This window comes from Colletotrichum scovillei (genome assembly GCF_011075155.1).
Source record: "Colletotrichum scovillei strain TJNH1 chromosome Unknown Contig00002, whole genome shotgun sequence".
In the NCBI taxonomy this organism is placed as follows: domain Eukaryota; kingdom Fungi; phylum Ascomycota; class Sordariomycetes; order Glomerellales; family Glomerellaceae; genus Colletotrichum; species Colletotrichum scovillei.
The window spans coordinates 1,703,296-1,727,009 of NW_023336260.1; the positions used below are offsets into that span (position 1 = coordinate 1,703,296).

General features: G+C 53.7%; 5 protein-coding genes across 5 annotated transcripts; 3 read left to right on the forward strand and 2 right to left on the reverse strand.

Annotated features, from left to right (window-relative positions):
• Positions 1-5,938: 5,938 nt before the first annotated feature.
• On the reverse strand, positions 5,939-6,357 carry HER10_EVM0011022 (uncharacterized protein; the record flags this gene model as incomplete). The annotated part of the gene is made up of 2 exons (XM_035480464.1): positions 5,939-6,229; positions 6,289-6,357. 2 exons carry the CDS (start codon positions 6,355-6,357, stop codon positions 5,939-5,941), a joined length of 360 nt encoding a protein of 119 aa, XP_035337673.1.
• A 1,459-nt stretch (positions 6,358-7,816) lies between these two features.
• On the forward strand, positions 7,817-14,810 carry HER10_EVM0007813 (myosin I myo5; the record flags this gene model as incomplete). The annotated part of the gene is made up of 4 exons (XM_035477357.1): positions 7,817-7,886; positions 7,964-9,762; positions 11,072-14,396; positions 14,455-14,810. The coding sequence occupies 4 exons, from the start codon at positions 7,817-7,819 to the stop codon at positions 14,808-14,810; spliced, it is 5,550 nt and encodes a 1,849-aa protein (XP_035337392.1).
• A 423-nt stretch (positions 14,811-15,233) lies between these two features.
• HER10_EVM0011522 (DHHC zinc finger domain-containing protein) lies at positions 15,234-16,658 on the reverse strand (the record flags this gene model as incomplete). The annotated part of the gene is made up of 2 exons (XM_035480952.1): positions 15,234-16,213; positions 16,298-16,658. The coding sequence occupies 2 exons, from the start codon at positions 16,656-16,658 to the stop codon at positions 15,234-15,236; spliced, it is 1,341 nt and encodes a 446-aa protein (XP_035337715.1).
• Positions 16,659-17,014: 356 nt separating this feature from the next.
• Positions 17,015-20,397, forward strand: HER10_EVM0004673 (capsular associated protein; the record flags this gene model as incomplete). Its single annotated transcript, XM_035474309.1, has 5 exons — positions 17,015-17,257; positions 17,317-17,372; positions 17,466-17,570; positions 17,634-17,788; positions 17,848-20,397. The coding sequence occupies exons 1-5, from the start codon at positions 17,220-17,222 to the stop codon at positions 20,395-20,397; spliced, it is 2,904 nt and encodes a 967-aa protein (XP_035337141.1). The 5' UTR covers positions 17,015-17,219.
• A 1,236-nt stretch (positions 20,398-21,633) lies between these two features.
• Positions 21,634-23,552, forward strand: HER10_EVM0001242 (aldose 1-epimerase). The gene is made up of 2 exons (XM_035470997.1): positions 21,634-22,798; positions 22,884-23,552. The coding sequence occupies exons 1-2, from the start codon at positions 22,220-22,222 to the stop codon at positions 23,265-23,267; spliced, it is 963 nt and encodes a 320-aa protein (XP_035336878.1). The 5' UTR covers positions 21,634-22,219; the 3' UTR covers positions 23,268-23,552.
• Positions 23,553-23,714: the final 162 nt, after the last annotated feature.

Sequence of the window (23,714 nt, forward strand, 5' to 3'; positions counted from 1 at the left end):
TTTTGGTGACACAGGATTCGCTGGTTGCACAACGATGGAGCATTAAGGAACTATTCTTGAATACCATCACAAGGACAACCCGCAGAAAGACACTATTAAAAAACTCCAATGTGATGGCATCGTGCTACCGAGATGCGCTACAGCTGCATGCCGCTGCACTACCGATGCAAGTATAGAGTGATCCGGCCACTGACGGTGAGCTGTTTTCTATCTTGGGGTCTCTGCCCAGCTGCCCAGCATGTGGCTAGCAGGGAGTATTCGATATTGCTTCCCCATCTCGCAAGGAAGATGATAGGGAATGATGCTTTGAATAGGTTCACTCACGAAGTGAGACCAAGCCAGATACTTACCTAGTCCTCATTATTCTCTTGCTGCGAATTGCAACTCTGCAACGCAACGACGAGAAGCCATTGGCTACGTGAATAATTAGAGCTCCCCTCATCAGAAAGCATCAAACCCAAAGGTTCCCTAGAGTTGACCTATCACGCACCCACGGGACAAGGGCACCTGAGAAAGTTGAGTTCAAAGGTCCAAAACACTCTTCACCGTCTCTTCCATGTCAGATTGAAGGTTCCTTCCGTACGGTATCGACTGACTCTCTCGCCTAACTCTCTTTTCTCCCTTCAGAGATGATCCGGGGAACCCTTTCCGTTTTCCAACCTAAAATGTACATCGTGCCTTCCCCCAGTCAAGCTCTTGCCCACTCTCTCACTTTGCGAGATAAGCACGGTAAGGTAAGAGCGGTCACCGCACCGGAACAGAAGGCACAGAAAAAATAAAGGACGGAAGGACAGGTGGGAGGAACGGCGGGTGTCAGGGCCCAGGGGTCACCCCCACATTCCCACTAGTCTCTTTCGGGCTTGGCGGCAAGGGACAAGAGTTACACATGCGTTGAGGGTGCGGCAGGTCCCCATCAGCATCGCTCCTGCGTTTTTTGTACGCAGTATGTACGTACTCCGTACACTGCGCCTGTTGACCGAAGCAGCAGGGACAGGCTCCCTTCTCTTTCCTCCTTTGGTCATCTTGGCCCGTGCATCACCCGCAAATCTCCAAACTTGTCATCCCAGCACATCGGCCCTTCATCCACACTTTATCCCCGTCATGAAACCTTCAGCACGCTCGCGGCTCGCTCTCTGCCAGCCCGCACTTCACTCTCTCCCTCAAAACTTGCACCAGGAACCATATAACGCCATGCTACCTCTAGCTTGATACACAAGCCCGCCCAAACCCTACTCAACAGCGTCAACACCTGTCAGCCTACGTATCTTGATTCCATCCATGACCCAACCCACCTGTCCCCCGAGCAAGGTTCGCACCCAGGTAGCGTCGTTATCCTGCCATCCGCCCCCGTCTCACCCTTCCCCTGTCTATCCCTGAATCCTTCAGATGGATCATGGCTGCTTGATGGCTGTCGTGCTCTAGCGGGAAGTCTAAGCCATGTGCAGCGCTCTAGTCCAATGGCACCGCGTTCTTGGCCCCGAGTCTCTCTGCTTCCATGTCCTCTCCTCTGCGCAGCGTGTCAGGCGCTCACACCTCCCAGCAAAGAAGCATTCCATGAGCCCATCCATGCGGTCTTGCACGTCAAAATCGTACGATTATGTTTACAGATCACCTGTCTTTGATTCATCCTACTCAAAATCCCTAATCAACCATATTTCGCTCCCCAGTTCAAGCTTAAAGAGTTCAAGCATCTCGCATTTATCTTCCCGCCATCAGCCCATCTAAATCTTGGCTCAACGTCCTCCTTCCAGCGAGGCTGACGGTTGAGTTCCTGCCTCGTTCTCGTTCTCTCTGGACCACCCACACACCTCGACGCTCCCGACCCCTGGCCCAGTATTTGCTTTCCGGCACTCTCGGGACTCGGCACACAATCTCCAACTCTACTCCTCTTCTCACTCAATGCTGACAGACTCGGCATCTACCTTTCACACTTGGATTGACTCGCCCCCAGTTCGACTCGTTCCGCCTCGAGTATCATCGGCGGTCTGAACCCTCCAAGCCCGTCAGCGCTGTCTGGTATCGATGGGGCTTCTTGCGAGACGGAAATGACGTGGGCTATCAGCCAGCCTCGCCCGAACACCCCTCGCTTTGCCTGGGTCTCACGATACCGGTAGCGTCGCCAAGCATATTCGAATTGTTTTGCTCCTCTTCTTTGCTGCAGTGGCTGTCGCTCGCAGTTTGACACTACTATGCCAGGTCCGGGTGAAACGAGCAAAGCTGGACATTGGCACGGGTCTCCGCTCTCAAAACGGCTTTCATGCCCGCATGAAGCACCAACCCTACTCACCTGCATGATCGTCACTGACACAGACATTCCAACAACGCCCAAGTCAGCCTCTTCAAGGATCTCGAGTCAATCTCCACATTTTACGCCAAGCTTTACGCCAAGTGGCTTGTTTAAGCTTCCTTCGCCGAGCAAGGGTCAACTGACATCAATAAGACCAGCCAGTGAAGAGGTCGATCGCCTGTGTGTGATGCTTGCAACAGCCGGTAACGGGTATCGTACCTAGTAAACACTGCTTCAAACTCAGTTTACGATCAAGCCTCCAGCCTTGAAGCAGTTTATGATCGACAAGAGGGGGGCTTGCGAGGGGCTTTCAGGAGCCATGATGGCTCTCGTTGTCGCCGATCCCCTCACTTCTTCATCTTTTTTCTATCATCTGAATCACCGACTCGTGTCGCACTACTAAGCTTGACAGTTGGGTCGCTGTGTGGGTCGTGTCAGAACGAACTATCCCCAGCTAACGAGGTTTCGAGCACAGGTTTGGCAGAAAAACGCATATGGCTTGCCCCGTCACAGGGGTCCAGATGTATCTGGGGATATGTCAAGCCTTGGGTATGGAACGACACCGAAGCTCAAGCGAGATATCTCTCATTCATCAGATGTGACACTTGCGGCTCGGGTCGCAAAGAGAACCCCACGATGCTCCGCTCTGACCTAGAGAGGCTGGCTCGGAACCTGGATTCATCTGTTGCAGCACTCATCTTGGTCTGATCTCGTTTTCTCCGACGCCCCGCGTCTGTCTAGATTGCCTTCGGACTACGTCCTCCCGCGAGAGTGCTGTTCCTGGATGAAGAGAGATGAAACCAGTGTCCAAGCAGACCCAAGTTTTCACCCGCGTGCAGATGCGCATGAGGCGGATGAATGTCGCAGGACCCTATCGTGCTACTCGTGATGCCGATGCGTACTTACGTTCAGAATGTGAGGGTGCGAGTATGTGAGTGCTGAATTGCGTCTCAATCTTGATACCTGCCGATGCCCCTCCTCGGAACCGTGTCCGCGGCTCTGATCCGGATCCGAATTCCAGGATTATGCCATGCGGCATCTCCGCTCCACCCGAGCACCGTGCTGCTGGTTAGACTCTACTGCTAGATCTGAGGCATTGGGAGGCACCCTTATGTGGCCTAACATATTGTCGACGCACGGGTTGTTGGAATAAGCTTAACAGCAGCACGCTCACTCGGCGCCGGCGGTCTGGTTTCTTTTCCAACATTGTCCGGTATGCTATGGCGTAAGGTAAGCTAAGACCATTGCCCAAGAGTATGAGGAAATGAATGTTTGTCTTATGGAACTCTCTTAGGCGACGTGACGTAGTGACTCGAAAGTAGAGGAGTTTGATATGATCAAGGGGCATGTCTCTAGGCAGTGTGGTGATCAAGGTGGTTGTAGGAAGAGCGAAGACCTACTGACTTACCATTCACGCCTCACTACAACTGTCGCCTTGTTCAAAATCATCAAAAGGTTCAAAAGTGAGACAGCCATGTGGACATACATCAAGCTTGATACCCACCACTGCCTAGTGTCTATCACAAAGGCAACACACACTCTGAATGTCCTTTCGGTGAGTATTTCTGATTGCTAGACTTCCTCTGTCCTAATGATGGCGGACTTGACGGCTACGTAGGGACCACATCCTAAGCGAAGTGGTTACTAGCATTGTCATTAACTGTAGCCCGCACAATGCAGCAATGGCTACACATGCCATCATTGTCCCGAAGTGGTGATTCAAATACCCGGAAATCATAGAACTCGATAGCACTGACATTGTTGCCCCCGTGATCCTCCGCCACTTTATCCCTTTTTCAAATTCGAAACGGTGTACATGAAAAATGAAGAAGATGTACATTTGAATTTGAAGTGGTAGAAAAGCAGCAGTGATCAGAACTTTCGCAATGTAATTCTCGAACCCTATGAATGCCGCATTTTCGAGCGTGTAGATATTGATGAAGAATGAAGCAAATATGGAGAAGATCGGTGCTGCTATAACGAATAGTAAGGAATCGTTCCATATTTCCTTGCGATCGAAATGGGCCTCGTTAAGTAGTTGGGTGATAATGAGTTGCGCTGTAAGGTACGACTGAGCGCTTTCGACCTGGTCAAGGTCATTCTGCCCACGGAAAGTAAATGTTGGATTGAAACGCGGCGGCACGGCATTTGATTCAGCTTCTTCTAAGATTTTTCAGTTTTTATGAAACCTTATGACAAGTTCAAGAATGCGCTTTAACATACGTTGATCGGACTGAGATATCTCACTAGTTTGGTTGTTTGCACCATTGCTCTGCGAACCAATATGGCGGATTCTATCGGAGGCCAGTGGGCCACTAGGACGACTTGTATTTGATGATGTCAACATTTCAACGGCTATCATTGTTATTCCAAGCGTCCCGAGGAGAATTTCGCAGGGATTCCTACATGAACTAGGGGTTGAGCCAGGAGTGTCTGGACGAGATATGCGGATGCTCGGTGGTGTGTGTCGACGGGAATTCCAGGGGCTGGCGGTCTTGTACGCCACCTCAAATAGTTGGGTTAAGGGACTAGACAGAAGAACGAGTGAAATCACTTGCCCAAAGGCCCAATCATTATCCTCAGGGTTTCCCATATCGCGTGTACTAGAAATTTTTAGGGTGCCCCAAATCGCAGATATAGAGATTGAGAAGACCTTGAGGTTACAGATTAGACGTTCCGTTTGCAAGGTGAAAGTGCTAAAGAGGTAATATCACTCACCTCGGCTATCATGGAAGTGTACAACTGCAATAATATACACAATGTGTGGTATAAGGAAGCTTGCAGTGGTACGCACAACGAAGCTATCAAAACGGCCTTTGACGGGGGTTTTACTGATAATCTTCGCTTCAATGCGCGAAGAAGAGCTTGGTATCTGTGGTCTAGTCTTTCTTCTCCGAGCCAGGAAAATGTTTCGGGGATCTTTTCAAAGAGCTTGAACACCCTTATGGTATAACCATAAGTGAGTAAAGCAAGTGACACTACTAGAGAAAAGTACGATTCACTCCTGGTGATCATACCCCCACGGAAGAAGCATATTGCCGGGGATTCGGGAAGAACTCCAGGTGAGCCTGATTTATGTTTTCCGTCTCTTTCAGTCCGAAAGTTCAGTGTTACTTCCTGATCTGTATGTGTAGACTGATTAACAGGTTTACCGTCCACGGTACAAGTGTTCAGCCCAAATGTCACGCATGGGCTGCTGCCATGATGGAAGTCTTTGCTGCGTGACAGCCAGCAATGTAAGTCCTTCGGGGTAGAGGTCTTGAAATTATCGCAATCGTCTGGGTATATCATAGTTCCCAGGTCGATTCGATCTGGTGTGTCGGGAGATAGCCAAGATGAGAACGTATACCTATCGATGAAGGTGAAGTGACCTGTAGGAATGAAACCAATTGTGAGAGTGGTAGCAAGTAGAGACATGAGAAATATTCGCCAGAAGCGTCCGGCTGGATGATTGTTAAGATAGGTTCGTAAGAAAGTCAGCGCCGAGAGATGGGTCATGGTTGAGAACCATGCGAGACAAAGCACCATCTGCCAGTGATAGGCTGACAGGCCTTGCGTGAGAGCGTAATACCCGCTCAACATGATGGATAAGCCGGTGACCAACTGCGTATCGGCAAGTGTAAGGATACACTAACAGAAAATACTAATGCATTAGTAAGGGAGCTTACAAAAGATACCATGGTAGTGACGGACTTTGTGGAATGCTTGCTCAACGCCACTCGCCTCGTCTGCGTGATGGCCAAACCAACCCCTGAGACGTTTTGTGTGTTTGTAGATCATTTGATCGGCAGGGTTGGGTATTCGTTTTGCTATTGGAATTATTTCCTCGCCCTGATCCGTCATCTTCCGATATGGATTCAGGCTTGGATCGAATTCGAACAGATAATAAGCGATCAATATAAGGATCGTCGACCATGCTGCAATCGTGAAAGCAAGAACAACCTAAGAGAATCGTAAGCAGCTGCTGAGAGACTCATATTAATCTGAGATCATTCACTTACTCCGAGTCCTGTGATGTCGCCGTAAGCTTCGAGGGGCTCGGGAATCTGGCTACAACTATAGTTCGGCATGGCTAGAAATTTGCGAAGGACATGACGGTTATGGACTGGATTTCGGCTCTCAAGAAAGGAAATTGTGAGCTTCTTATAGGTAGGTGGTAGTATTACGGCTGTATGCGATCTACATGCAGTCAGCTCTGGTTCTGCGCCGCATGACTACACGTAGGGTGGTCAGGATCAGGCTGTCACCAAAAAAGGAAAAGACATGTAAAGTACTACCTCGAATACACGTAGGCTAGCAACACTTGAATGCACACTATAAATAAGAATGAAGTGTCCGAATAATGATACCGTAAGCCTCAGACTTAGTTTTGGCTACTTGAATGCACATCAACATCTAGCTTGAGACAAAGGCCAGCATCTGCCTATATTACCTCTGGATGTCTAGACACAAAGCTTTGGTCTTTGGGGTAGGAGTTGAGTGTGAACAATGACTACATCTCCAAGCACTTTAATAGCCATCTAATTTTGTGCAACTTATAATTATTTTGCCTCTTTCCAGCTCGTAAAGTTGCAGATGTGCATAATTGTGTCTCGCCGTGTTCTAGTTCTTGTCCTGTGTTTCTGAAACCCCACGCCTCATCTCGTGGTTGTCATTTTTTGACGAATGTATGAAGATATTTCCAACGGCCTCAAGATGAGTCAACGGTCGGTAGAGCCAACGGTGTAACAAAAACTGTCACATCGGAGAGGAAATTGCTATAAAGAAACCAACGCGAACGGCTCTTTAATCTGTTTCAATTGCTTGAGTTTGCTTTACCGAAACTTTTTGCACATCCCGATACTGGATATCGACGTGGAGAAAGAAATGGTGAAATTTTAGCGGGTTGACACTTCAGTTGCCTCTTCTGGAAACTTGTGTGCACTTCGCAGTTCGAAGCATTCTGAACCACCAAAATAGCTTGCGGCATCGGCTGATTTCCAAGCATGTTATGGTTACAATGGGAATGGTTCTCAATAGCGGGAAGAGATGTGTCTGCAGTTGTCCCAGTGTTACAGTCCGTTTCACGGGTTGCCGTTTCACAGAGACGTGGCTGTGCTGCGTAGAATCTTGCTTTGTCACCGCCTTGATCCTACAGCTATTGAATTGCTTAAGAAAAGGGAGGAGGGAAGGAGCTGGAGTCTTGAAGGAATCGTTTTGGCCAGGACAAAACACATATTTTGAATGCTGGGCAGCTGGAAGCGAGAAACAAGAAAGAGCCTAATCAGCCCGACTGGCCCGGAGCTTTGACAGGTCAGCCCACTCAAGAGTCCAGGCGTTTCTATCCGGCCCACCCCCGGATCTGCACTAGTCCATAATAGGCTAGAGCACAGGCAATACCCGATAACGATAACGATAGGATCATCCTTCGACCCTCTTCTCCATGGATCCCGTCCGGGCTCCCCTCTATCTCCCCGAAACCCAACCAGAAGTATAATCAACGAGACTCCAGAGTACTCGAGAGTTTCTTTTCCCAAACCCCACGGCACAATGGTGTCGTCGGCGCCCCCGAAGAAGCTGGACGAGCTTCCAGACGAGATCCTGCTGCGCGTTCTTTCCTGTGAGTAAGCCTTTCTTATTCTGCCAAGAGGCAGGCGTGCTACGGGGACTCCTAGCTGATGGCTTGGTGCCCCTCAGTCCTAGAGCCCTACGACTTCCCCGGTTTGCAGCTCGTATGCCGAAAGCTCCAGAAGATTTCCCTCGACAACAATCACTGGCGATCGAGAACCTTTGACGAGTCGCCATTTTCAGAGGCTTTACAAAGACGGCGGCGCATCACTTCCTTTGGTGACGACGACATCACTGACTACCCTCTCTTCAGCAACGCTGCCGTACAACTGAGTCAAGAAGAAGATGGTGACACAGAACCGGACCCCCTCTTCTACGATGAGGAGACACAGGAACAGCGCAAGCTACAGCGGTACAAGGACATGGCGAATTGGGACCCCTCGTTTCCGACAGAGCCGGTCTTTTGGTATAACGAGTACATACAACGGTATGCGCCGATAGCGACAAGTTGGCTACAGCAGCCCAAAATCCGAGACGGGACCGAGGAAGATACGCTGGATGTCCGAGGGATGGCTCTGTACAGCCCGAATAGAGAAACCGACGAATTACTTGTGGTGTCGCCATTGGACGACGGCTCCATGTGCTTGTGGGACGTGAAGGGTACTAGGGGTCAGAAGGGTGCCACCATCGCCAAAAGCTCAGCGGGCATCTTATATCTCGACGGACCACAGACAATGGGTAGATCACGCAAGATCGATACCGGAGTGACAGAATGCGTTAGCGTCGACAGCTTCTCTGACAAGGCCTTTGTCGCCGTACAGGGCCACCTGCTAGAGGTGGATCTCAACCGTCTCGAGGTCGTTGGCGAACAAACATTCGAATGGTCCATCACAGCCCTTTCTTCCGCCGCCCCAGGCTTGCCCTTGACCGTAGGAACCTCTTTGGGAATCCATCTCTACGACTATAGGGCGCGAGTCAGGTCGCCAAGTGAGATCATCGACAGGATAGATGTGCTAGCGGTCGAGTCGCCAAGTGGGTTCTTCCAGCGTAGGCGAGGCAGCGTTTTCGACGATCCGCTGCCGCCTTATGCTCCTTTATCACAACCTACGCCATTGAGCATTCTGCACCTGCCAAATGCTTGCGATGAGTACTCCTTCTCGGACGACATCTATGTCGCAGGTCGCTTCTCCAACATCCTGCACTACGATAGGCGCACATTTCCTTCAATCATGGGCTCGATTCATTCGGGAGCTCGACTGGCTAGTCTCGCGTCTCTGCCGTACCCATTCTCCACACTTGATAGCGAGACACGTCGTAGGAGCGACTTGTCCGTTGAACAAGTAATGGAGTCGAAGACGAGGGAAGGAGGCCGGACATTGATCGCCGGAGGCGAGTACAACACCAAGGGTTCTTTGGAGTTGTACGGCTTGTGCCCACGGCCAGGAGGTTCGTCTGCAGATCTCATGCAGAACTCCACCATGAAGAATCGTCAGACGTCCTCCCAGTCCAAGATTCTCTCTGTCGCCAACCAGGGTACTCGCATCGTATTTTCGGATGGGTCGGGACTTCTCAAGTGGTTCGAGCGCGATGGCTTCACTGAGGTGAGACGGCACAAGATCGGACACAGCGAGGTGGATGAGCGTCCATCTCTATTCGCCTCTATGCCTGGTTCTGATGACCTCGCGAGGAAGATCCTGTCGACGCAAACGCGTGGCGGACAAGATAATGTTAACGATGATGACATACTATTCTGGACAGGCGAGAAGCTGGGCCTCGTCAGCTTCTCCGGCAAGCCTGGGTTTACCGCAAGCGACTTTGAACAGCCAGAGCCCAAGTCAGAGGAAGAGGCAAGAGTAGAAGAGGCCGAGAAAGAGTATGGCGAGAGGATGAGGATGGCTCTGGAGCGACAGGCCGACGACGTTCGTTTCGTGCGAGGCCTAGGACTGGGGCTAATGGGGTAATGGTGGGCAATGTAAGATGGCACGTATGACGAGCGTTTTCATGACTGGCAATGGGGATATGGGCTAATGAGGATCCGTTATGAGATCCATTCTGATAAGCCGTAGCGGCCTGACGATAAAGACAGTTAGAGTGGCATCGAGAGATTTTGTTCAAGATGTTGTGCAACGCCTAACCCACCAAGCCGCAATGCAGCCTTTGATTAAGAGTGATGAATATGTGAGTGGACAGCGTGCAGAGCGACTAAGCCGACATCGGCGCGGATCGTCATGATTTCCACGAGGTGCCGGTAGTGTATGGAGTAGTAGGTAGGTAGTCGGTTCGATGGCAGCTAGAAAACTCTAAGCGTGAAACAAGTACTTCAGCGCACCTCAGTATTGAGCACAGTCTGGGACGAACCATGTTCAGGCCTTAAATTGACCTTATGCGCTGTACATAGACTCTAAATTTCTGAGATGGCGGGCACCTGAGAAGATTTTATCTTCAGGCAGGTTATGAGCGGCACACACACAAAGCAACCCCTCTTCCGCCAATGGGCTGGAGGGGTAAGAAAAGCTATGACCTCAGAGCCGTTATTCAGAACAGGGACACACATCCGGATAGTCTTTTTTTGGGCAGAAGGTTCCAAGATAATCTCCCGCTCTTCTGCGGGATGGACAGGGGGGAAAGACGGCTCACTGAGGTGGAGGATATGAGGAGTGGAGATTCGCTTAAAGGGCGCTAAAGCAATGTTGGGCATTACGCGGAACCTGGCGCCACCGATTCTCCGGGCTGAGGCTGTGCTTGGTCGTTATGCCGCTTTCGATTGGCTGATTGTACCTCCCAAGCCCCCCTCTAGAACTAACGGAGACTGGTCGTCAGGCACCACTTGAACAGAGCAGTCGGCCAACGTTTGGATTTGGATCTCGGGCAAGAACCAGCCACACTGCACCTGCGTAATCCCTCCGTCCGCACCGCAACGTCACCTTTGGTGCGCGCTCTTTCCAGTCTCTCACTCAGCAAGCAACAAGCCAAACGGAAGAAAAAAATTCTAGGCAGAGAAGCAAACCTTTCGCTCTTTCATCACCAGCGCGCATTCACGAATTTTCCAAAGCTTGCTTGCGCAAACCATCAACAGATACCGGCATTCCCTCCATTGAGAACTGCCCAGCATGGTGAGACGCTTCATGCCCCGCGCGCGCGCACCGCTCCGATTCGGCTGCAGCGACTCCAAAAATCCACGACCAACGACCACGAGAAGGAGAGAGGACTGACCGTTTGCGCTTTCAATATTTCTAGGGTATCTCACGACGTCCCAAGGACAAATCCGCAAAGACTGGCCCCGCCGGACCGTCCGGAGGGGCTGGCGGCGGCAAGCCCAAGAAGGCCACATACGAGGTCACGAAGAAGAAGGAGATTGGCGTTTCGGATCTTACGTTGCTCAGTAAGGTGTCCAACGAAGCCATTAACGACAATCTTAAGAAGCGATTCGAGGGCCAGGAGATCTATACCTACATCGGCCATGTGTTGGTGTCAGTCAACCCCTTCCGGGACCTGGGTATCTACACCGACCAGGTACTCGACAGCTACAAGGGCAAGAACCGTCTCGAGATGCCCCCGCACGTCTTCGCTATTGCCGAATCTGCGTACTACAACATGAAGGCGTATCAAGATAACCAGTGTGTCATCATTTCCGGAGAGTCAGGTGCTGGCAAGACGGAAGCCGCCAAGCGGATCATGCAGTACATCGCCAACGTTTCAGGAGGAGAGTCGGGCGACATCAAGCAGATCAAAGACATGGTGCTGGCAACCAACCCGCTACTGGAGTCTTTCGGCAACGCAAAGACTTTGAGGAATAACAACTCGTCGCGTTTCGGCAAGTATTTGCAGATTCACTTCAATGCGCAGGGTGAACCCGTCGGTGCAGACATCACCAACTACCTTCTCGAGAAGTCGAGAGTCGTCGGCCAGATTACCAACGAGCGAAACTTCCACATCTTCTACCAGTTCACCAAGGGAGCTTCCCAGAACTACCGACAGCAGTTCGGCATCCAGACACCCGAGACGTACGTCTATACTAGCAGATCGAAGTGCCTCGAGGTCGACGGAATCGACGATTTGGCCGAGTTCAACGATACGCTCGAGGCTATGAGAATTATTGGTCTTAGCCAAGGCGAACAAGATGAGATTTTCCGCATGCTGTCTGCTATTCTATGGGCTGGCAATATTCAGTTCCACGAAGGCCAGGACGGATACGCCGCAGTTAGCGACCAGTCGGTAGTGGACTTCCTGGCATACCTGTTGGAGGTGACGCCCGAGCAGCTCATCAAGGCTATCACCATTCGCATTCTCACTCCGCGAAACGGCGAGGTCATCGAGTCACCGACGAACCCGGCTCAGGCAGCCGCCACACGAGACGCCCTCTCCAAGGCCATCTACAGCAACTTGTTCGACTGGATCGTTGAGCGTGTCAATAAGTCCCTTAAGGCGAAGCAGGCCACAAGCAACAACATCGGTATTCTCGATATCTACGGCTTCGAGATTTTCGAGAAGAACAGTTTCGAGCAGCTTTGCATCAACTACGTCAACGAGAAGCTGCAACAGATCTTCATTCAGTTGACGCTGAAGGCCGAGCAGGACGAGTACGCACGCGAACAGATTCAGTGGACACCTATTAAGTACTTCGACAACAAGATCGTGTGCGACCTCATCGAGGGTATCCGCCCTCCTGGTGTCCTCTCCGCCATGAAGGACGCTACCAAGACAGCCCACGCGGACCCTGCTGCATCTGACCGAACCTTCATGCAGAGTATTAACGGCATGTCCAACCCTCATTTGACCCCTCGTCAAGGCAGCTTCATCATCAAGCACTATGCTGGTGACGTAGCTTACACGGTGGACGGAATTACGGACAAGAACAAGGATCTGCTGCTGAAGGGATTGCTCAACCTCTTCTCTGGCAGCAGCAACCGCTTCGTCCACACCATCTTCCCTAACCAAGTCGACCAGGATAACCGCAAGCAGCCTCCTTCCGCCGGTGACCGTATCAGGGCCTCCGCGAATGCGCTGGTTGAAACTCTCATGAAGTGCCAGCCTTCTTATATCCGAACCATCAAGCCTAACGAGAACAAGTCGCCCTCCGAGTACAACGTCCCTAACGTCCTTCATCAAGTCAAGTACCTTGGTCTTCAGGAGAACGTTCGCATTCGTCGTGCTGGATTTGCCTACCGTCAAACATTTGAGAAGTTTGTGGATCGATTCTTCTTGCTTTCTCCTGCGACTTCATACGCCGGCGAGTACACCTGGCAAGGATCGTACCAGGATGCAGCCAAGCAGATTCTCAAGGACACCAGCATTCCCAAGGAAGAATGGCAGATGGGAACGACAAAGGCCTTTATCAAGTCACCCGAGACCCTCTTTGCGCTTGAGCACATGCGAGACCGGTACTGGCACAACATGGCCACCCGTATTCAGCGCATGTGGCGCGCGTACTTGGCCTACAGAGCTGAGTCTGCTACTCGTATCCAGCGTTTCTGGCGTAAGAAGAGAACCGGAGCTGAGTACCTGCAGTTGCGCGACCAGGGTCACAGGGTTCTCCAGAACCGCAAGGAGAGAAGGAGGTTCAGTCTGCTCGGCTCCCGAAGATTCTTGGGTGATTATATGGGAATCAACGCTTCAATGGGACCTGGCTCGCAGATTCGAAACGCCATCGGCATCTCCAACAACGAGAAGGTTGTCTTCTCTTGCCGCGGAGAGATCCTGGAGGCCAAGTTTGGCCGATCCAGTAAGCCGAGTCCCCGTATCCTGATTGTCACCAGCAGCAAGTTCTACATTGTTGCTCAGATGCTTGTCAATGGCCAGCCTCAAATCTCCGTTGAACGCTCGATGCCTCTTGGTGCCATCAAGTTCATTGGAGCTTCCTCAGCTCGTGATGACTGGTTCTCTTTGGGTGTGGGCTCGCCCCAGGAGGCTGATCCTTTGTTGAACTGCGTCTTGAAGACCGAAATGTTCACGCAAATGCAGCGTGTGATGCCTGGCGGCTTTAATCTCAAGATTGGTGAAGTGATTGAGTACGCAAAGAAGCCCGGCAAGATGCAAACGGTCAAGGTCCTCAAGGACTCTCAGCAGGCTGTGGACTTCTACAAGAGCGGTGGTGTACACACTCAACCGGGCGAGTCTCCATCGTCTGTCTCCAAGCCGACACCCAAGGGCAAGCCTGTTGCCGCTCGACCCATTACCCGTGGCAAGCTCATCAAGCCTGGTGGCCCCAACGGTAGACCCTCTCGGCTGACAAACACCAACCGGACTCCTCAGCCTCGACCTGCTGCTTCTTCTGCAAGATCGGTTCCTCAACCTCCTGCTGCCATCAGCTCAGCCAAGACTGGACCATTTGGACGTCAACAACCACAAGCCGCCGCCGCTGCCGCTTCAATTCCTTCACATACCAGACAGCAATCATCAACTTCTGCAGCGACCAGAATGCCTCCTCCCCCACCCCCCGCTGCGCCCCCCGCCAAGGCCAAGATCATGGCCAAGGTCCTGTACGACTTCGCTGGTCAGAAGGAGAACGAGTTGACGGTCAGAGCCGGTGACTTGATCGAGGTTGTCCAGAAGGAGAACAACGGTAAGCAACTGCCTCATTTGAAATTCATCGAAAAAAAAAAACTAACATTTGGTGACAGGTTGGTGGCTCGCGAAGAATGGTGGCGCTCAAGCCTGGGTTCCTGCCGCCTACGTTGAGGAGCAGGCTCCCGCGCCCGTCGTGGCTCCTCGCCCGCCCCCTCCCCCTCCTTCGGCCAACGGAGCGGCCGCCCGTGGCAAGCCGACTCCTCCTCAGCCGCCCATGAAGCGACCCGCTGCTGGACGCAAGCCGGCCGTTGCTCAGCCGCGCGACTCGGGCTTGAGCCTCAACGGAGCTAGCGGCTCCGACAACAGCCGTAGCAACACCCCGACTCCCAGCTTGGGCAACAGCTTGGCGGATGCTCTGCTCGCTCGCAAGAACGCGATGCAGAAGAAGGACGATGATGACGATTGGTAATCGAATTTTCGTGTGGAAGGGTCAGGGATGAGGTTGGGTCGATAGATCTGGACCCTTGGAATGATGCTTCATGATTGCACGACACGATTGCTCTTTGGACTGATGGTGGAGAAAGGATGGCGGATTGCTTTCTAGAGTGGCAAGCGGTTCACGATCAACAAAGCTGTTTTGAAGTTCTTTCAGCATACAGGATCAGGGCAACCCCGGATGGAAAGGCGGATTTGATCCTGTCTTGTGTGCACATTTTTTCTGTTTGGTAGATTCGGGAGTCAAGGGGATTCATGGCCAGCGCAGATGCCGTCTTTGGATGCCCCCTCTTTGTTGGTTTAGGGCGATTGAAGGTAGTATAGAACCGGGGGCAATAGTCCCCAAAAAGAGAAAATTTCTGTTTACTTTTTTCTTTTTGTCTAAGACCAGTGATGCTCACTCCTCTCCGTCTTTTCGCAGTACTTTTCTGCGACGTAATAGCTCCGCTAGAGGTACATCCTCGTCGTCAGTCATATCCTCATCCTCGTCTACGCCAAAATCCTGTAACCGCTCGCCATCCGCGTTCGTCCAGCCGGGCTCTCCATCCGCGCCCTCCTCATACCCATCATCTTCAGAATCGCTGTCAATCATGTCGTAGCCCTCCACCTCTTCCAACTCTTCCATCATTCGCGAACGGTTACTCTGCCACCGCCGCCGATCCGTGTCCTGCCGCGTCCTGAAAGCTTCGACTTCCTCCTCCTTGCTCCCGTACCTCGGCACCATTATATCCTCGGCGTCCCGAGTCGATGGCCAGCCTCCCTGCGCGGCGCGCCGCACTTTATCCGGGTCCGGCGGCGGCCACATACCCTCCTTGCGATTCAGCCCGTTCTCGGGCCACTCCCATCCTACGCCGTGACCGTCCTTGCTTATGTGTGGGTTGCTCGCAAAGGGGAACAGCCACAGCAGCGGGTTCGCAGTACCCATCGCCTGCGACAAATTCGCATAAATCCCCACGTCGTACGGAAATTCCACCTTTTCGAGCCGGAGCTTCTTCCCGTCCGGTCCCGTCATGGACCAGAACTCGCCGGCGTCTTTACGGTTCCGGTCGCAGACGGCGGCGTGGCGGTCGACTTCCCACCCTTCGATCATGGTCTCGTTGAGAACCCAGCCGCGGACGGTGGAGAAGAAGAGGATGCCGAGGGCGAAGGAGGAGAAGAAGCAGATCAGGGTGTCGAGGGTCAGGAGGACGAGGATGGGGAGGGAAGGGCCGAGGTAGGAGGGGAGGAGGCGGTTGTCCCAGATGGCGGCGAAGCGGGCGTAGAGGAGGCTGGCGAGGTACCAGAGGGAGAAGTTTGTATAGGCGAGGAAGCGGAGGAAGTGGGGGAATGTCGTGAGGGAGACGCAGTTTCCTGTCCAGGGGCAGTGGTGGTCCATGCCTAGCGGGGGAGGTTTCGTTTGTTAGTGTACTGCGTTCTGCTTAAGCGAGACTAGAAAGGGGGGGATGGGATGTTTTTGCTCACGAGGGACGCAGCGCGCGCAGTGCCGGCAGTGATGCGCGCGAGGCGGTTTCGGCGCGGCGCACTTTTTGCACCAGCGCCTCACGAGGCCGTACTCGTCCGGCTCGGGGACCTCGACGACGGCGGCGTCGGGAAAGGGGTAGCAGCCCGGGTCGACGGTGCAGGACTTGTAGTATGTGTACCAGAGGCAGGCGAGGAGGGCGTTGAAGGTGTATGTCTCGGAGCGGGTGAGTCGGCCGGGTGCGAGGGAGTCGTCGGCGACGTAGAAGAGGATCTGGGAGGAGACGGAGAGGAAGCCCATTAGCGCGCAGGAGCCGGGGACGGCGAGGCGTTTGATGAGGGGGGCTTCGTTGATGCCGGCCATTGTTGCGCCATTTGGGGGGGAGTTGTTGTCGTTGTTGTTTCCAGAACTTAGGGGGGAAGGCTGGTAGAGGTTTTTTGGCTACGTGGGCGGTTTTGTGTAGCAGTCGACGTTGCGGAATTCGAGATGGGGCGGAGGATGGTGGTGGTGTGGGATGTCAGCACATGTCGGTGCCGGGACGGACGGCGGAAAGTTGGGTCGGCGGCGGAGCGGTCGGGATTGAAGTGGAGGGTGGGAAGCTTGACGCGGTTCAAGGGGGCGGTGCTAGGGGGGGAGGGCCAGGAAGGACGCGTCTTTTGCCCTGTTAGGGGGGGATGTTTAATTGGATTATGTAAGAATTCGACAACTTGGCAACCCCCTGTGAAGGAAGGACGACGACTGCCTGCCGGTACACATTCCACGTCCATCAATTCCTCCTACGACTGAAAGAAATGTACTGAAATTTCAATGGTTTGTTGAATTTGAAACGACTCTTGTGGTTCTACTTGACCGCATGATTTCATTTGTGGCTGCGTTGTGAAGCGAAACGACCACCCAGGCTTAGGCTGGTGAAAGTCACCCTCAATGGCACGCGATGCGCAAATACATCTGACGGCGCTGTGGTAAGAAGATTCCCAATTTTTCCCGATACTACTCGATTTCAATTCTGACACAATTACAGTGTTGTTGGTTCTTTTCTCTGGATATCCTCCAACGTTGAGGGGCACTCTCTGATCGGTATGGGCCGAGTCTGCCAAGACTTTTATTTATCCCCGTTCACCACGTGGGAAACGGCAAGAAGCTTCTCCCGCTGACGCAATTGTGTTCCAGAGTATCCACGTCTCTCATCCGTCCTGATACTACTGCTATCGGGAGGTTTGACATGGCTGGCGAGCTATCTCGCCGCATGGCTTCCCGGCGCGGACGGAAGATTCGGTATGCTTCGTCGTATGCCTTGTGAGAGGATTCCCCGTGGCCGGTGCTGACATCACTTTTCAGATGAGCGTGCGGGCTTGAAGAGCACCTTTGAGCAGACGATCCCCGCCAGACCGCGGCGGTACTTTGCCCCGTTGCTCATCTTTTGCATCTTCCTCCGTCTCGAGGTCTTTCATCGTGTGACCGCCCAATTACAATGCTCTGTACCGGGAGTACAGGTGAGTCGCGGATATGCCTCCATGTTCAGGTGAATGACGAGACTGACACGGCCCAATAGTCGTTCTTGTGTATCTATCTGGTCCTCTATCACATCCTCTACTATCAAAGAGCCCGACCACCACCCCCTGAGGAGGACCCATGGGCAAGCATCAGCGACGACATTGCAGTCTGGGCAAACGGCTCCCGAACGCTGGCGCTTGGAAGCGCCTGCCTCTTCAGCTACGGTACTTTTGTCGCCATCTCGCAAGATCCCAGGTCGACCTTCTTTTGTTCCGCTCTATCGGACAGCCGGATGACTACTCTTGCTTTCCAACTACTCGGACTGTTCTTGGATGCGGTCATCGTCTCCCTGGTTTGGCGCATTCTGGCTTGGACCAAGACGACGAAGCTCCGTCTGAGGACCCTTGGCACCATTCTGGCCCTCTCGGGAGTCTTTATCAAAGTCTTCCAGATCCTCATCTCACCCCTTGTTTCCGCTAGTGAGGGATACCCGACTTCCTTTAGCGGGATCGACTCTCTATACATCTTTGACATCTTCATCGATAGCTTCGCTTTTGCGGTTCTCGTCACCTCGCTGAGCATCCTTGTCTATGAGACAAATCCCGTAACCCCTACTAGTATCATCACCTTCATTTGCGGCCTCACGGCCGCCACCCAAAACATCATGCACATTGGGAAATGGCAAATGGAATCCAGGCTAAGCGCCATCGGGCCTCTGTACCTCCTGGTCCTTGGCTACAGCATGTTTCTGTACAGCACCAACGTCCGCTCGCTGCTCTTCATCCCCAGGGCACTTATCCTCGTGCTCATGGTCTCCATGTTCGTTGGCATGACGATCTACGGGCTTCTCAAGTCGGCAACAGTCAAACAGCACCCGCTGAATAGACTCATCTACGATGTTCGAGTGGAGTCCGATCGATGGATGCGCCATGCCATGACCAGCGACAACCTGAACGTCGCCGTCGACGTGTACCACGAACGGCATTACGGGAGAGACCCGCCTCCCAACTTTGACAAATGGTACGAATTCGCAAAGGCTCGAAAATCTGTCATTATCGACCACTTTGAGCAGATGGAAAGCGACATCCTGCCCTTCTGGGGCGTGAAACCGGAGGCGATCCGGCAAGCCTACAATGAGAGGGTACCCAAAGAGCCTCATATTGCCGTGGTTACGATCGAGAACAAACAGGTTACCCACAACTACGAGGGCAATGACGCCAACAAGAAGGTCCTAGACGAGCTCGTGGCCATGATCGGGGGCTTTGTCGAGCATCTGTCCGACATGAAGTTGCCCATTAATTTGAGCAACCAGCCTCGGGTCCTAACACCGTGGTCTGAGCTCAATAGATACACACTCACGGGAATGAAGCAGAAGTTCAAGCTTCTATCGTCGCGTTCGATAGAGGATGCTTCGGCTGGAGGTGCTGGTGGAATTTCATCCCCTGAAGGCAACGTTAAGAGAAACGCAGAGTTGAAGGCCGTGGGAGGCTCCCCGGCGATTCCTCAGTCCAAGCAGGCGATGTACGAATCGACCAAAGCCTGGCGGGACATGGAGGCCTCTGTCTGCCCGACCAACACCCCAGGGAGGTCAGGGCTCCACTGGAACGTCCGCGACTTCTGCACCTCGTGCGTAAAGTGGCACGAAGACGAGCAGTTCATGTGGAATTATCCGCAGTCCAAGAGCCTCTGCGACCAGCAAGACCTCACCCGTCTCCACAGCTTCCACACGTCGGCGCCCCCGATCAAGCCGTTGCAGGAGCTGCTGCCCGTCTTTGGCCGGTTCAAAGCCGACGGCTTCAACGATATTCTCTTGCCGCTGATGCCCCTGACGGAAGACGAGCCAGAGGATAAAAAGGACTTTCGGCAGCGCAAGGACAGCGTGTACTGGCGGGGCAAGATTGGTGAGAAGCCCATCAGCGACGAGGCGCTGCGCGGGAACCACAAGCACCGGCTCGTCCACCTGGTCAACAACGCGACGGCCGCGGAGGACGTCACGATGATGCTCGGCGCGCCGTCCAAGGGCAGCTGGTACGCGTACGAGATTGTCCGCGCCCGGGAGGCCAACGCCATCCTGCCGTTCGATATCGGCATAGCAGAGTACGCGTGCGACGACGTCAAGACACCGGGCTGCGCGGCGGCCAAGGCGGAGCTGGGACAGAAGCCCGTCGCCGCCTCCGGGGAAGATCCCCTGGACCACCGCTACGTCATGCTGCTGGACGAGGACACGGCGCCGCCGCCGCAGATGCTCCGGACGCTCCGGTCGCCGGGCAGCGTGCCGCTCATGTCGTCCGTGTTTGGGGAGTGGTACTCGGAGCGGCTGATCCCGTGGCTGCACTTCGTGCCCGTGGACACGCGGTTCCACGCCCTCCACAGCACGGTGGCGTACTTTGTCGGGCTCAAGGGCCGGGGCAAGCTCAACGGGCGGGAGGTGGACTTTGAGGCGCGGTGGGAGGACGCCGAGTGGATCGCGACGCAGGGGGCGCGGTGGGTGGACAAGGCTCTGCGGAGGGAGGACATGGAGATTTACCTGTTTCGGTTGCTGTTGGAATGGGGACGGGTGGTGAGGGACGATCGGGACAGTATCGGGTTCAAGGTGCAAAAGTCATGATTTGTTTTGTTGTATGTATTATTCAGGTGCGCTGTGGGGAATTTCGTCGTTGATAGATATGGGAAAGGAGTTATTCACACGACTATTATCACTTACTCACTGTTCATGTGTTCATCCGTTCAATGTGCCGGCCTTGAATCGTGTTTATCCTTTGGCGGCCTGAACCGGGAACGAGATAACCTAGCATTCTCGGCCGGTCGGTCAGCGAGGCAATATGCACCCGAAGCTTAGAAACCCAATTCATCGGGGCCCCTTTCGGTTGGGAATCCTTGATACGGTGATACCCTTACCTCCCTCCTTCTTCATCTCCACAGAAACCAAACGGGAGCTTCGATCATCCACTTTTTGCTTCGCGCAAGTTTCTCTGGCCCCCTGACGCGTTTCGGCCGAGAAGAACCTTTTGTCTCCAATTATCTTGTTATCGGGGACATGTAGAATTGAATCGTGTGTTATTGTCTCAAATGTAAGTAAGTCTTCTCTATTAAGGCGAGATGCCCGATAGTCAATATGGGTTGGCCTTGAAGAGGCACGTAGTAAGCAGCGGGCTAGCCTAGAGACATCATCGACATTCACGCTTCTCGGATCATTGCGAGAGACAGATTCGGCTACAACCCGAGTGGGCTGCCTCTATCACGATCTCTATAACTCACACAGAAAATGTGCAGATATTCGTTTTGTCGTTGTTTGCCGAGGCTTTGGCAAAACAGGGGGGGTGGTCGAGGGGAGCTTGGTTGAGGATGAAGCTCGTTTCAGAATGACAGGCGGGACAAAATGGGGGGTGTGGTGGCCTCGCGACCAAGAGCTCAAGAGTGAAAGATGAGAGAAAGAAAGAGAAGAAAGGGGGCAAATTTGACCCCTTGCTCGGATTCACAAACAAAAGGGAGCTCCAGAGATGCCGCAGCTTGGGAAGATCCCCCCTTCTCGATTGGTTGCAGCTTTTGCCTTCGCAAGAACACCTTCATCATTCATGCCAGCAGAAACAGTGAAGCAGTACTCCGTAGGTGCATTACATTACCTAAGGCAAAAGAGAGGGAAGAGCTCCTGGATGTGACAATGACAAGTGGGGAAGACATGACGGAATGGGCAACAATTGCCTTACTCCCAGGTCCCCTCCAGCACAGGGCACCCTTTCACGCCTTACAACACGCTAGACAGGGCTGCCCCTCCCCCTCCCCCTCACCCAGCTCCCGGTTGCCCCCCCTCCCCTCTCTCTCACAGGTTCCCCCCCTCAGACGTAAGGTAGACAACGCAGACATCCCAACGCAGCAAGCTGACCGACCTTCCCCTCCTCTTCCGCTACCTAAGAGTGCTAGCTAAGGTATGTGACTTTACCTATGTAAGCATCGTAAGGTACTTTTTCCGTGCCTGACTAACATTACCTACCTTAGAGACACAGACCCCCCCGTTGACATTTGCTTACACACGACTTTTTCTGAATCTGCTGGGACCTTGTCACTGGCAGCCGGCATCCACCCGTTGCCATTGTATCCGATTGTTGCTTGTTGCATTGTACCCAACTTTCCACCAACGCCCGAACTGTTCCTCCCGATTATTACAACCTCTTCTCCTCCCATCTCGGATAGAACCTCTTGCATATCTACAACTCTCACACCAACCCCGTTGCTCAAGAGCAGCCACCCCCCGCCATCTCCCATAATCTCCATTCCACAAACGCCTCGAAATCCTACCCCGCGAAAACACACCTCAAAAGAAGCATCGTCACACACACACAGCAACGACTCTCCCGCCTCTCTACATCTTCCCAATCACCAAAGCCCACCTTCAACCTCCATAACCCCCCCGCGACACAGCAGCAGCAAACATGGTCGACCGGCCCAACAAGCCCACCGCCCTGGCCACCACGCCCGGCCTCCCGCCCCAGGCCACCGTCGACATCACCCACAACAACACCCGCGTCTCCGCCACCCTGCCCACCGGCGAGTCCGTCGAGGTCCTCCTCCACGGCGCCACCGTCCTCTCGTGGAAGTCCGCCGCCGGCGCAGACCGCCTCTGGCTCTCCGAGTCCACCGTCCTCGACGGCTCCAAGCCCGTCCGCGGCGGCATCCCCCTCGTCTTCCCCGTCTTCGGGCCCCCCTCCGACGCCCACCCGCCCACCGCCAAGCTGAGCCAGCACGGCTTCGCGCGCAGCTCGCGCTGGGAGTTCCTCGGCAAGTCCACCAGCGAGGGGTCCGCCGGCTCGGAGTCCTCCGTCAAGCTCGACTTTGGCCTGTCCTCGGCCAACCTCGACGCCGACACCCAGGCCAAGTGGGGGTACAAGTTTGGCGCCATCTACAGCGTGTCGCTCGACCGCGAGACGCTGTCCACGTCGTTGGTCATCACGAACGAGGGCGAGGAGGCCTTTGATTGCCAGGTCCTGATGCACACCTACCTACGCGTCAACGTACGTCCCACCCCTCCCTGCCTCGATACTAAGCTTCTATCCCCCCAAGTCCATGAACTAACAGCAACTCGCCCTCAACAAACAGGACATCACAAACATCTCAGTGCAAGGCCTCGACGGCGCCGCCTACACCGACAAAGTCGACAACGGCGCCTCAAAGTCCCAGTCCGGCGACGTCACCATCACCCAAGAGACGGACCGCATCTACACCCCCACCGGCGGCCCCCGGGCCCCCGTCACCGTCCTCGAGAGCGGCAAGCCCCTCTTCTCCGTCGTCCGCGACAACCTCGACAACGTCGTCGTCTGGAACCCCTGGGTCGACAAGGCGCAAGGCATCGCCGACTTCGCCCCCAAGGACGGCTACAAGAACATGCTGTGCGTGGAGCCCGGCGCCGTCAAGGAGTGGCAGAAGCTCGAGCCCGGCGACGCGTTCGAGGGCGCCCAGGTCATTACGGCGAGCTCGAACTGATGCCAGGGGATGGTGGAGAGGGGAAAGCTGTGAGAATGAGAGAGAGAAGGGAGGTGGGGTCCAAGTCACATCGACCAGGTGGGTTGCGTGAGGAAACGAGAAAGAGAGGCGGGGAGGGAGGACTTAAAGCAATAACTGGAAAAAGAATCTCGGGACAAACCTAACCAAAGGAAGAATCTTGAGCTAGAAGGGATATTTAGACGGCCAGACGTGGAGAGACAGTGAAGGCCGAAAGTTATCATGAACCAGCAGGCGCGCGCGTTAAGGGAAAGCAGGCCCGGAAACCACCCCTTTTGAATACATCACGCTTGATGCGGCAAAACACATGCACACTCTTACACATACAACCCTCGATGATCACATGTGCGAAGGATACTCAATAATGCTATGACAGCTCATCATTATCTCTTTTCTGACCCCTTTTTGGTCTCTTTTCATTATCCTGGG